The sequence below is a fragment of the Aedes albopictus genome, chromosome 3 (assembly GCF_035046485.1).
Source record: "Aedes albopictus strain Foshan chromosome 3, AalbF5, whole genome shotgun sequence".
NCBI classification, from domain to species: domain Eukaryota; kingdom Metazoa; phylum Arthropoda; class Insecta; order Diptera; family Culicidae; genus Aedes; species Aedes albopictus.
Genome location: NC_085138.1, coordinates 8417404 through 8432107, shown reverse-complemented (window position 1 = coordinate 8432107; position 14704 = coordinate 8417404). Strand labels below are relative to the sequence as shown.

The window sequence follows — 14704 nt, the reverse complement described above, 5'->3', positions numbered from 1 at the left end:
TTTGGTGAAAACCATACATGTACCATACAGTGTACCAGCTACAATAAAGTGTATTGTAATGAAATGGTTCGCCAAAAGCTGTGCACATTGTAGCTACTATACATTTACATACGATCTTTAGGTAACAATATATTATACTGTTTTTCTTACGTTTGAACCATTCACTATTCCGAAATATTATTTTTCCGTGCATTTCTAATTATTTATTAGGTTTTAGATTTTTCCGTGCTTTGTTTTGTTGATGTTCATGACGTTTTTGTTGCAAGAGAAAGGAAAGAGAAAAAAATGAATCAGTTGAAACATCTATTTAAAGCCAATAAAATGTTTAAATAAGTGGTAAACCAGGTGTCCTAAGGACTGCAGATCCAAGAGATATGACGGGCTAGGTATGTAGAGTGCGATGAGAGGAATATGAATGTAGGTCAACCCGGAAAGACGCAGGTCAGATTACCGTAAATCAGTCGATGAGTTCAACACTATTCTTTCTGTATTTGCATTTAGGGGGGTTTTCTCCACTTCTCTCATGTGATCTTGCCTTCTACCACAACCGAATCAAATGAGATTTATCTTTGACGTAGAGCCATCTTTAACATATGGACTGGATTGGCCACTGAAACGACTTCTGATTTAAGCGTCTGCGGGTTGGATTTTTAACCTAACTTATATTTGAATCGAACTAGACAGTTTTCTCATGAGTTGCTATGTATTTACTTTAGTCAAACTGGAGCCTCAATATTGCAATAACGGTTAAGCACGCTGTAATGATACTTATGTACCTCGTCACTCACTTCATGCAACTACATTAGTGGTCTAACAACACTTAGCGCGCTCGGCATAGTTCCATCATGCCGCTCAAAGTGTTGCCACAAACAATGCTTAGTTTGCAAAACCCAGTTATCTGGCTGGTGGGATATGGAAGCCTAAGCTGCAACTGTTAATGCAATCAGAGACAACTCAGACTTAGACGAGTTTAGGTTAGTTTGGCTAGAACTGCCATTATCGAAGGAACATGACGAGATAATATAACATTATATGGTTTATCTATAGAATGTAAAACAATACAACATTACAAAAGAGAACCATTCCAAAACCATGATTAAATTTATAACCAGTAGTGAAATTACAATTAAAAACATTATATTTACGGTACATTTTATTGTTTGAAACCATACGTGTACCATACAATGTACGGTATATTAAAGCCCACGTATCAGTATTTCGAACAATTCATTTACAATAAAATGTATGGTTTTGTAAAAAAATATATATGGAGAAAAATATTTTTTTATATTGTTACGATACTTAACAACCCGTATAGTATATTGTAAAAATCTCATTTACAATTCACTGTATGGTGTCTACATTACATCTCATTGTTTTTGTATTTTTTATTTTTACAGTGGTGTTTATTGTAACAATATGGTTCTAAATAGTACTGTTACAATACAACATTCGGGTTTTCAACTGTATTTTTTATTCGGGCGACCTTATGAAAATCGTTCTAGCCGTTAGGAATTGTTAAAATGCCATTTCATAAGTTAGACCTTATGATAATCTTAGGTTTATTTGCCTGAGTATGCTCAAATTTATTCGAGTAACTTTCATACAATGTAGGTACAGTAGACGTTCGATAAGTGCAACATGTTTACGTTTCAGTTACCGAATGAAATTCGCTAACTGCAACGACTGACAGCCGTCAAACAGTTGTCAATTGCTGTTGGACGCAGCTAGAATGCACTCAAAAACATCGCAATGCAGCTGTAGTGCATCTGAAAAACATCGCAACACTGTTGACGTTTCGATTTTGACAGATAGCGGTGCGACAACTGCAAAACTGATGCACTTAGCGGACTTGCAGTTAAAAAGCATTGCAGTTAAACCGTTTGCACCGAGCGAACGTCTACTATATTGACCTTTCGTTACCTAACCTCACATTTGATCGTCAATAGCAATAACCGCTGAAAGCCATATGTATATGGATTGTAAGTAACATATTGTTCTGCTAAACTAATGTTTGTTAAAGATACATGAAACTACAGCTTTTAGACTGTACCTTATGCCTCGAAATGTAGAACCTCATCTAGGATGTGATATATAAAAAACCAAGAAAAAATAGCTTTAAACTTATAAATAATTCCGCTTTATTTTTACTAGTGATGTACCGAATATTCGGCCGGCCGAATATTCGGGCCGAATATCAGCTTATTTTAGATTTTGCCGAATATTCGTTTAGCCGAATATTAAATGTATTATTCGGCCGAATATACCGAATAGGCCGAATAATGACTAAACATAGCAACAACACACTAAATCAAGAATTAAGTTAATTGTGAAGTGGATTTTTGGAGCATTTTATTTGCAAAAAGTTACTTTTTCTGTGATGTTAAAACTTTTCTGAAGATGCTGGCTTCCAAATTCTACTTTCTTGAAAACAAAGATGCCCTTTACAATAACTTCACGAGATTTTTAACAAGAAAATCGGCCGAATATCTGACCGATTATTCGGCCGAATATACGGCCGAATATTCGTTTTGCCGAATAATAAAATTTGAATTATTCGGTATTCGGCCGAAGGCCGAATAGTACTATTCGGTACATCACTAATTTTTACTATATTTTTTTAGTCGTCTACATATGCGTACTACTGCCGCAGTGCCTCTAATCCTAGTGCTAACTAGTCTAGTATGTATCCACTACACAACTACTACAGATTTATTTCCTTGTCACTGGCTTTGAACGAACAAAAATATATAGATCTTTGCGGGACAAAATAGAAGACGTACACTGACATAGTTTTATAAGGGTGTAGTTAGTTGTAGGTGTAATACCCACCTGAAAAAATTAAGCTTCCGTAATATGGTAATATGTAGTTTTTTTATGTGATTTGGTATGTCCTGTCGCGCTTGTGCGCATCTTGTCGCTTAATCTCATTGTTGAACGACGTTGAATTAACGTTCCATTTTTTTGTAGTTTCGCGTACTTTGTCTAATATATTATGCTAGATAGTCAATGTCCCAGTTTACAGTGGCGATTCTTAGTCGGCGAACATAAGTAGAGCACTTGAGTTGTCTTCACTACGATAACGTGTCACATTAGAGAACAAAATTCGTTAATTTATTGAACAGTTAGTATAATTATAGGAAGTCTCGCAACAACTCTCGCTTGATTTGCGATAACGATGTAGAAACCATTGGTAACCGGTTGTGTAGTACAGTAGACGTTCGGTCGGTGAAAACGGTTTTACTGCAATGCTTTTTAACTGCAAGTCCGGTAAGTGAAACAAATTTGCAGTTATCGCACCGATATCCGTCAAAATGGTGCGCCAAGTTAGCCCAAATGAACAATCGAATGTATTTTACGTTCATTTAACGTCAAATGATGGGTTTTTGACGCCTATCTGACGTTGCAATTATCGAATTTTGTTCGCTTAGTAAAACGTAAACATGTTGCAGTTATCGAACGTCTACTGTACATCATTCCGGAGCGCATAAAATATAATCAAGACTAAACCCATTGCTAGATATAGTAGACGTTCGGTCGGTGCAAACGGTTTAACTGCAAGTCCGGTAAGTGCAACAAATTTGCAGTTATCACACCGCTATCCGTCAAAATGGTGCGCCAAGTTAGCCCAAATGAACGATCGAATGAATTTTGCGTTCATTTAACGTCAATTGATGGGTTGTTGACGCCTGTTTGACGTTGCAGTTATCGAATTTTGTTCGCTAAGTGACACGTAAACATGTTGCAGTTATCGAGCGTCTACTGTAAATCATGACATTCGTAGTCCCCAATGCTTTTTAACTGCAAGGCGCCAAATGCAACAAACTTACAGCTATAGTAGACGTTCGATAACTGCAACATGTTTACATTTCCCTTAGCGAACAAAATTCTATAAATGCAATGTCAGACAGGCGTCAACAACCCATCAATTGACGTTAAATGAACGTAAAATTCATTCGACTGTTCATTTGGGCTGACATGGCGCACCGTTTTGATGGATAGCGGTGCGATAACTGCAAATTTGTTGCACTTACCGGACTGGCAGTTAAAAAGCATTGCAGTTAAACCACTTGCACCGACCGAACGTCTACTGTATATATTTTAAACCACAATCAATCAAAACATCGGAAAATTGAGTACAGTAGACGTTCGATCGGTGCAAACGGTTTGACTGCAATGCTTTTTAACTGCAAGTCCGATAAGTGCAACAAATTTGCAGTAATCGCACCGCTATCCGTCAAAACGGTGCGCCAAGTTAGCCCAAATGAACAGTCGAATGAATTTTGCGTTCATTTAACGTCAATAGCTGTGTTGTTGACGTCTATCTGACGTTGCAGTTATCGAATTTTGTTCGCTAAGTGAAACGTAAACATGTTGCAGTTATCGAACGTCTACTGTACCAAAAAAATAGAAAAATAAATATATATTTTTAACCACAATCATTCAAAACATCGGAAAATTGAGTAAATATATATTCTTGGGCCATCGTTTGTCGTGTAAACCAAGAATCTAGGTAGGGCTTTAGGACCCTATAAACGGGTGACTTATGTTGTTGCAGTAGAACAAATTTCGCTAAGAAGGTGAAACTTAAACAAATTGTAGTTATCGAATGTCTACTGTACTTCCGAATTCATTAGTGCCGCCTATTTCTAGTTCGCCGACCATTGTCTCACCTAAGTTCGCATAAGTTGATGTCTTTCCTCTCATTTTCAGAACTGTAGTAGTAGTACGTTTGTCAATATATCGCAGCAGATATAATTACGTTTATCTATTGGTGAACCCTATCTATGAAAGTCCGATTCGTATATTCCCTCAAAGGTGCTTAGGACAAGTCCCATCTGCACTGTTTTTTTACTTCACTTGCATTCATTTTCGCTTAATTGTTTACTCCAACGATTCCTAATAAACTACTAGATTAGTGTGGTGGTAAATTTCTTTTAAAATATATTTTCAATAGATTTTTTTACACAATTGTTAGTCCTAATTTCCCGAAAAAAAAAACTCATCTCCACTGTGCCCTGTCGAAACATTCGAATAAAACATTTCGTATCCTCCATTCCATACTTTTCTCACAATGATATTGTTGTTCCATATGTGTGTATTAAACTTTGAATTTCTACGATGTGAAACGACTTGTACGCTTGGGTTATCTCTTCTCCTTTCCTTTCCATAGATTAGTGAGTTTGAGCCAACTAATAACATCTTTCAACAGATAAAATTCCACAATTGGATAAAATAAAACCTAAACAAGAAAAAAATCTTTTCGAACCAATAAGAAAACATTGCTTGTTGCACAATTGCCTATTGTTGCCCTAGCTTTAAATTTAGTTTGTTTGCTTGGAGGCGATAAACCCAAAAGTGTACTCTTTTTCCAAGAATCTCCCTCCTGGGGCCATGACCCAGCCTACTATCTACCTATGCATGTGTGTGTCTGTGTGACCGATCAACGAACGCCCCATAGAGAAAATAATTCAAGCTACTGTGATGGGGCTTGGGAGAAGAAGTACTGGGATGGTTTGCATGGCTTGCTCACCTGCTGTTCAGGAGATTGTACAGCTGCTCTTCTCGCCGGTGTTTCCGTTATCGCGCTCGATCTGCTGCAAAAGCAGGTGGAATATATCGGCTACAGACTGAAAGGGAGAAAAAGAAAGAAAGATGGCGTATTAGTGGAACTGAACTAACATTCCTTCCCTGAAAGAGTTAGCCCCCTACCTCATTTTGTTTGGCAGATGTCTCTAGGAATTGCGCCTTCCAGCATTCCGCTAGCTTTTTACCCTCCTCGGTGGAGACGGCTCGTTCCTGATGCAAATCGGTTTTGTTTCCCACCAACACCACGGGAACGCTACAAATGGTACGAAAATCGATCCATCAACCACATTGTTGTTCATAACGTTTACCCGAACAAACATACTAAGCCTTTCCCATCACGTCCAGCAGCTTCTCGTAGATGATCTGGATGACTTCGAACGACTTTTGGCTGGTGATCGAATACACCAGCACGTACCCGTGGAAGTCCATGCTGTACTGGGCGGGAAATATGCTGTACTCATCCTGACCGGCGGTGTCGACCAGTTTCACCTCGTAGTCGGTTGAGTTGACACGTGTGATCTTTGTGAAAGCTGCGGAGGAAAGAGAGTTTTTTTTTTAATTTTCCTTATGAGTAGAGGCTTGAAACTACTATTTTTCATTTAAATTTACTAAAATCATTTACTTACTGTTTTCAATGGTCGGGTCATACGAATCAACGAATTGTCCTTCGACGAACTGAATACTGAGCGAGGACTTTCCTGTGTCGGAGAAAAGAAAACAATGAAATATAATCAATTGACTTAGTTATTTTTTTTTTAAGAGTGGCCAGGTGGAGCTGCAGGACAGCTGATAGCAAAGCCTGGACCCTTTCCCTACTTTCCCCCTACTATGACCAATACTCACGATGGACTAGACGATGTCGTCAACTTGAGCAAAGTGTGCAGTATTTAGTATTGGGTCGTAGTAGTTCTCAAAAATACAGTGTCGCTTACTGTTCCCATCCCACCCGTATTTTGTGGAAGTTCTGAAAATGTAATGTTCTGATACTTTTGAAGACTACTCAGTGACAATTATCAGAACTAGCGTTTTTAGCCGGTATGGGCAACTAGTTTTTCTGACATCATCTCCAAACAATAATCAAAAAATATCTTAAGTTACATTGTGCATTCTGAAAGTTATTTCAAGTTAAATACCAATTTTGTTATGATGAACCGATGTTGGTCATCTACAGCACTGGAATCATCTTCAAATAACTCTCTTTTTGAGCTTCCATTCGATGTTGTGGACAGAAAACTTATCAGTCGAAAGCCTTATGTTAATATACAGTTAATGTATCTTATGTCGTCGCTAGTCGTCTTTTGCTCCTCTGTGTTCATCTCTTGTATCCCTATGAAGTCTGAATTATCCTTATGTCCACCGTATCATAACATAGTTTATATTACATTCAAATTACTAAAGTTTTCCATGTTTCTAGATCCTGACAAAAGAACAAGATTAAGTTTTAATTCTGATCACACCATTGTTTAATGCAACATAACTCCTGCTCTTTTGCTTTTATTGTCATAATATCGTCTAAGTAAGGTCGTAAGGCAAGGTCGGTTAGTTGGTTATTGTATTAGCAATTAAAACTAACACAGATCATTCATCAACTATGGTGTACTAATCCCTAACGGAATCTATAAAAATGAGAAATTAACTCATTTTAAAATAATAATTTTCTTCATAATTTTCTAATAGCAGTTAATTTGAATGTTAACATAAACGCTTCAACTAGAGCACCTTTAACGGTGCGCTTCTATAGCCCGTTTGGCAGCCCTCCATCATTGCAGTAAACTTTACCGGTCGCTGCTGGATGCGCTCGCAAAATAGTAGCGCTATGGGTGGGTGACCAAATATAGTAGCGGAACAGTTGCGCTGCTAAAAATGTTATGGAAATATGACAGCCCTCCCGATACGAACCAGGGCGACTAATTTGATTGCTACCGGTGTGGAAAAGGGTGGTTAAGTCAAAATGGTAGCGCTGCGCGGGTTGCTCGAATAGTAGCTGCCGTTAATGTTGCTCTTAGCAAACTTATTTTTATAATGCCAACTACATTGAAAACGTCAACGTATATAACCTGTCACGATGTCAACCTAGTCAAGTAGTGAACCATTTCTGTCGAATTTAGTCAAGTCGCGACGTTCCGGCGTCAAAAATCCGTCTTACACGTTGTGGTAGACAGCGCAAGCTGATAGTATGTCCCGCATCCGCGTGTATGTATCGATAGTGTATTGGTGGCACTTTGCTGTTACTGATGGTTTGACTAACCGCAGCGCGGACACATTCATTCATTCTATTACTTAGACGCGTGTGCTCCGGATCTCGGTACCACAAGTTGGCGACGAGGGTGAAAAAAAAAATAAAAAAAAATAAAAAAAAATATTTCAAGTGAAACATGGTTTGGATGTGGAAACCAGTGACGAAAATAATATTGGAGATAATTTTTCCGGTCACATAATTGAAAAAAATAATGAAAGTGATATTAGGAAATAAATATCAGAGAAGAAAGTGAATCCGGCCACGCTCATGGTACGCCATATTGAAAAAAAAAGAAGCAAAGTGTTGGGGAAATTTTCGGCAACCTAAGTGATCAACAGTGAAAAAAAATTGAAAATGAAAGAAAAGCAAGAGTGTGAGCCCTGTGAAGTAAAAAAAAAAATAATGATTATTGAAGCAGCATACTCAGTGAGGTGGGGTTATTAAATTTGTGATTAAATGCAGGAAGAATTATGGAGTGGCTGCTTCGGGCAATCCTTGCCTGTTGCATTGCGGGATGTTTCTGGTGAGCTGGTTCAGGCACATCGAGTTTAAATGCCATGTGCGGTTTTAAGGTATGTACCAACCCATCATTTGATTAAGAACGAGGCTAAAAAGATAGCATCATTCATGCTGCACGAAAGAAGGCGTTCTTTTCTTCAATCGTCAACCCAGGTAGTGTTAGTGAACAGCAGCCGTGTACCTACTGTTGAAACGCGATAAGCTCACATATTCACGCGTAGGCGTCCACACTGCCAGCCACGTGGGAATAGCAATGTGCGTTCGGCTCGCGCATCACCTGTGGTGCGTATATGTATGCGGCGCTAGGCGTGCACTAGTAACAGTGGCAGCTTGTATTGCTGCTCAGTGGATGGTTGTAATAGAGAGTGAGAGATTTTCTTTCGTGTGAGAATTTGAATTCTCTGGACGGACGTGTTGTTCAACTACATAGTTGGTTGGACGTTCGGGATGCAAATTGAATAGAACGAAAGATGCTAGATGGAACGTGATTCAATTCACTATGAGAGAAGAGATGCGACTATGTAGGGCAATGCGCGTTGACCTTGATTACGCAGAAGTTGACGGTAGGCAGTGAGTGTGTTTGTACGCGGCTTCTTGTACGGCTGATGTTGTGCTATTCTTCGCTCTATGAAAACTGCGCTGCGTTGCTTAGCTGAAGCTTTCTGCACATGCTCGCAAATGTGTATGGCGAGGTGTATTTTAGGTACTTGAGAATTGGTTGCTGCCTTTGTTCTATATTTTCTATTACAGTCTGAATTATTCGTGCTGATGCCATTTTTAATATGGGAGATTATAAACATATTTTACTTTTGATAATTGCAACATATTTGCCTTGCATATCGATAGTTACACGTTGAAAAAAAACCCTAATGATCTTAAAATTCATTTAATAGGTAATTTCGGTGTGGTCGTTTTTTTTAAGCTAGATGGTGATTCAATAACTCTACACAGGTATTTACACGCTTGGAAAAAAAATCGAAAAAAGTCAGCAGACCAACGTTTGATATCATTCCAAAACAAGGTTCTGGTCAGTTCTCCTGGTTTTGAAAACGATTATTTTGGTACTATTCAAACGCTGAGTCATCGAGAAGAAAAATACCTCAATTATTGCAAAATCACGTTTTTGTTGGGAAAGATGGCTGTCGATTATTATCTAGGTGTTTCAATATTTGAAGTTAATATACAATTGGTATTTGTGGAATACGCTTTGGATGTTATTAAGTGGAATGTTTCTCCTATGTGATACCTTGTATTCCTTAATTCGGGTTATAGGCAGTCGATTGTTCTTTACTGAACGGTGTTGTACAGCTATTTCCTCCTGATCGTGAATGGTCAACATATATTGGATGTAGGATGTGTAGTGATTTAATTCACATGGCGTATACAAAGAAATGTGATTGAATTCACTGATGCATATAAGAAAAGAAAATAAAGTGATTAAATTCACTGATGATTTGTGAAAGGTGATTTGATTCACTCAAACAGAGATAACAAACGAGTACGAAGAAATGCGTAAGTGAGGAAACCAAAATGTGATTAAATTCACTGATTGATAGATGTTCTTCCATGACGGTATCACATTTACATGATATATCAGTTCGGAAAGGTGTTTCTAAAGTTGGTGTCATACTCATGCTTATGTATAACGGGTTATATCAGGTCCCAGGAGGCCAACTCTAGAGGCACGTTCTCCTCCATTTGTGAGATTTGTGCCATGTGTTTTTCGTTTCTTAGGACGCTGGTTTGTCAACAGATGATCATGTTGTTCAGCTGAATTTTGACCCAACAATCTGTCGCAGCTTAGATTTTCTCATAGCATTCCTTCTGAAATAGGAGTACCTTCGATTGGTTGGTTTCTATGGACCGTTAGTAAGGGTTCGGTCGGAAAGCTCAAAAGCTGTCAACGAGAAAAAAGGATCGAAATGTTCATGAATGTTTGTTCCACATATAAAGACACAATGTAAAACCTGTGGCGGCGAAGTTGGATTCAAAATCGAGAGAGGTGACGATACAAAGCGGTAAAATGATACGGTGTTCGGCGCGGTTATTGGCACATCGAGGGATCTGGAATTATGTCAACGTTTGTTATTCGAAGGAGGTCAATAATCATTACTTGGTTGAAAAACAGCTAGAAACTGAAAATTTTACATGTTAATTTGCCAAGGTCTTTTGGGAAGAATGTCAACCATGTGGAACACCATTTCTCAGCTTTGTCGCTAGCGATGTCTAGTCTGTTGTAACCTCACTTTTCGAAAAACAATACTAGTACGCTCGCTAGTGGTTGGGGGATCTAGGAAATAATCTTTGATGCAGAGAATGTAGTCAATAGTCAGGGATTTGAATGCCGCTGATGTTGCTTGTTAATCATCCTGTTCCCGACCGTTTTGCCACTCCACCTGTGTTCGAATACTGTTCTTGGTCGAGAATTGTCCACGAAACATCGGACTGCTTATAAACCCGAGCTCCCGAGTATCACCCCAAGTACTTACGGTGAAAGACGAGGCAATAAGATTGTGGATAGATGAGAGCGCTGCGAGTAAACTAAGCAAGTCAGGGGTAGAATCTTTCTTTGGTCATTATTAGGTTTTGAAAGTGCGAAGTGTTTTGTCCGTTGGATGTGGAATAGACGTTTCTTCAGGTGGAGGAGGAGGGTTTCGAAATTGAGGTCAGGATACCACCGGTTTCGTGACGGATTTGGATCTGTATCGCTGCACTTGCCTGCTATTCGGTGTAGGCTGCGGTCTTTTGAGAACACAGTGAAGAGATGCGATAAAAGAACGAAATACTTGAAAGTATAAAGCGCGCTGATCGTCTTGAGTGGAATATGATAGGATTTTATCTGGCAATCACAGAGGAATAAGGTGGAACTTCGCAGTTTTCTTGGACTTTTTTGGTATATTTCTGGTTTTATAACATACTTTGGCAACCAGGTTCGCCCTCTGCGAGGCCGATCACAGATTTCAAACTTCGTGGCTTCGTGATCGTGCGGCTAGTGTCACCAAGCACTTGGTCGCATAGTGCTGAGGAGCGCGGGTTCGATTCCCGCCACAGCTGTCAGGAAAAGTTTTCGGTTGTGTCACTGAACGTTGCATACTAGTCCGTTGTCTAGTGTCGTGCTTCCTTCAACGAGCGAATAGCTCACTGGAAGTATAAAACGTGCCCGTGTTGAATAAAAAAAACTGCTTCCAATTTCTACCGCAACACATTTTTGAGGAGGCTTGTGTTTTAGATCACAGATTTGCTGTGTCTTCGCAGGTAGGGCTCACTGCAGTTCTGGCGCAGATGAATTCAAACAATTCAACTATCTCATGCCATGTAATCGTTTGGAGAATTGAGGTTGTTGTGTTACTATTGACACACCGTTTTTGTTGAGAAGAAAAACCTTCAATGCAGGCATGCATTCAGCTTTAATTGCTAATTGAGGTTTTTGTCACAGAGATCAGCTGAATGGCTCAAGCCACAGACGTTCAAATTTATGCTCGTTAATCATCAAAGATTTTCTGCTTGACAGGAGGTTTCAGATGTAGGTGTTTCTCCAGCGTTGGCTGCATTGTCGGGAATGAAGGGAATAGAGAGTGGAAGCTGCTGTGAATGACACATCTAAAGTTATGGAAGTTGACTACTTCCTATAAGAATGATCGCGAGCTGCAGACTGTGAGAGACACAATGGAAACTGAGAGCCGTGGGTCGGTTAGAGGAAACCGAATTCTGCCCTACGTGCTGATCTTTCGTATGCGTACATGCGATCTAGTCTTCCGAGGTTCGAAGTTGGTTGATTCATCCATTGGCTTAGAGAAACAGAATGCTGGTGCTGGCTGAAGCTAACACATTGATTGGTCGATAGGGATTAAGGGGGTTGTAATTGTAGATATGTGGGACAGCTGAGTTGCGACCTGGCCTAGACAAGTATGCGCTATCAATGATTCTTTCTGAGGAAAACATTGTGTTGTTGCACCGTGCATAGTGCCATGGAGGAGTAAGGGGATCTACAACGGAGCTCCGCATTCAACCATCTATAGAGTGATGAAGGAACTGATACGAAGTCGCAGACCTCATTCGAGGCGAGTTGGAGTCTTTCTATAGTGGTTCCTTCTACCAATTTCGCTGACTACTGCTTCACCAAGGGAGTGACGGGAAGAAACGTGAGCGTACAAATCGGGGAAAGCTAAGCGTCGTGGTGAAGTTGTGCTTATACGTAGTGTTCATCGTACAAGTAAACTTTTGGTAGACTCCCTCGAAGAAAAGTAGATGGTAGAAAGGAAGAAATTCTTAAGAAAATGAAGTTGTCTATATAGAAGGATATTTGAATCAGTAATTAGAACTGAACTGATCGAGCTGTTCCGAGAAGCCAAAGATGATAAGGCTCCTCAATGTTCAAAAGGACTGTGAGGGTTGCTTAGTAGAAAATGACCCGATTTGTGCTTGTATGGAGTGCTGTTATTAAAGCAATAGTCTTTTGTTTATAAGAGGGGGGATGTGGTAGACAGCGCAAGCTGATAGTATGTCCCGCATCCGCGTGTATGTATCGATAGTGTATTGGTGGCACTTTGCTGTTACTGATGGTTTGACTAACCGCAGCGCGGACACATTCATTCATTCTATTACTTAGACGCGTGTGCTCCGGATCTCGGTACCACACACGTGACCAGTGAATCTATTTGATGGTTAATCACACGTTGGAAACAGAATAGTTATGTTCTTACCTTAGGTGTTTTTATGATTTTTACTCACGATTCCTCTTCATTCGATTCCGCTGTTAATGATGCATGATGTTTTGCCTTCGGACGTGGTGATAGAAATACTCGGAGTATTTATTTTGCTCATGTAAAAGGAAGGGAAAAGAAAAGAAGGAAAGGAAAGGATATGATTAGTAGTTGTTATTCAGTACAATAGTTTGAGAGGCTGTGGTGATACACTGGATTCAGTTTCTATATGGCTGGTCGATTCACAAGATGAAAATATAAAACAATCCAGTGTCACTCAATGGCTATTCAGAATGGTTCCACGGACATGGATAGCAAATCATTAAATATTGTAACATATCGGATGTGTTTTTAAAATGGTTCGTTTATGTAATGTACCCTTTCCATAAAGTACGAAAACACGCGATCGCGAGATAATGATTTACATCCCATCTTCAAGGGATCACTACAAGCTCAATGCATCATTCTAGCCCTTTAGAATATCAGCGTTGATGAAGCTGTTCAAATATTACGTAACATGCTTAGGAAAGATTAGATTTTAATTACACAAAATAAATAACATTACATAATCTTTCAACAACCTCTTACTTGTTCTCCCAAGAATCCTGCCTCGACCGAGTTGGCAGGACGCTGCCCAAACCCTCTCTGAACTGAAGGGCAGGGATAATCAATTGACTTAGTTAATTGATTAATTATTGAGCTCATGATACAAAATAATAACAAAATCTATTATTATTCTTTACCATCTGTTCGAGAGTGGCCATCACCAGAGCCACAGGATTAATTTGCAGATATTACAGACTCCAGGAGTCCTCATGAAAACGCATTGGCGAAATTACCCCAACTTCTTCTGGTATGTAAAGAAAACAAAACTCGGAATGATCTCAGTTCCATGTTGTCGGATGACCGCAACCACTCCTTGACTCCTTCAATTTTCTGCAATACTGTTTGCTACTAAGTGTGCATCTATGTTTATTACTTCACGAGGAAGGACAATTTTTTTTTTCCTCCCCTGTTGGGGAAATTAAGCCACTGCGTCCAATAGGCTGAACTTTTGTGTCATGTCCCGTTTTGATATTCGCATCTAGCCAGCTAATTACCATGTGTCAAGTAATCAGCTACTGCCACGACGCGTCGTCTCCCAGTCAGGTGCAATGGAATTGATAAACTCCAAGACCTTCCCAGGTTTTGCAGACCAGATCTCACTGGGTTGCAAGCAACCACTATTTAGAAATCTTTGCCTGCGCGTGTATAAAGCACCACAACTGCAAAGCAGATGTTCCGAGGTTTCACGTTCCGTATTACAGAAACGACAGATATCACTCTGAATATGGCCAATATTTTTCAAGTGATACCTGCTCGGGCAGTGTCCAGTTACTAGGCCAGTGTATGTACATAGAGCTCTCTTGTTGAGCTCTAAGAGCTTTTTGGTTTTATAAGCATTTGGTGTTATAAATCGTTTTGACTGATTGCAATTTTTGGAATCAGGACAATGTGCACCTGCCCCAAACACGCGTCACTTCGTTTTTTCCTTCGAACAATGCCACCCGATCGCGATCCCCATCGCAACTGCTCCAAACACGCGTCATTTTTCACTTTTTCCTTCGAACAATTTTCCTAGAAAACCACTTAACTGGGGAACCAAAACCGTATT

At 39.5% G+C, this 14704-nt stretch overlaps 1 protein-coding gene across 1 annotated transcript in view; it reads right to left on the bottom strand.

Moving 5' to 3' along the window:
- Window positions 1–2117: 2117 nt before the first annotated feature.
- The window catches only part of LOC109407229 (GTP-binding protein Rheb homolog), a 29349-nt gene continuing 16762 nt past the window's right edge, over window positions 2118–14704 (bottom strand). The window contains exons 2-5 of the mRNA XM_029851959.2: window positions 6216–6287; window positions 5912–6119; window positions 5713–5842; window positions 2118–5630 (exon numbers count right to left, since the gene is read on the bottom strand). Of these exons, the coding sequence (XP_029707819.1) occupies window positions 5541–5630; window positions 5713–5842; window positions 5912–6119; window positions 6216–6287 (500 nt within the window). The 3' untranslated portion in view covers window positions 2118–5540. The remainder of the gene's footprint in view (window positions 5631–5712; window positions 5843–5911; window positions 6120–6215; window positions 6288–14704) is intronic.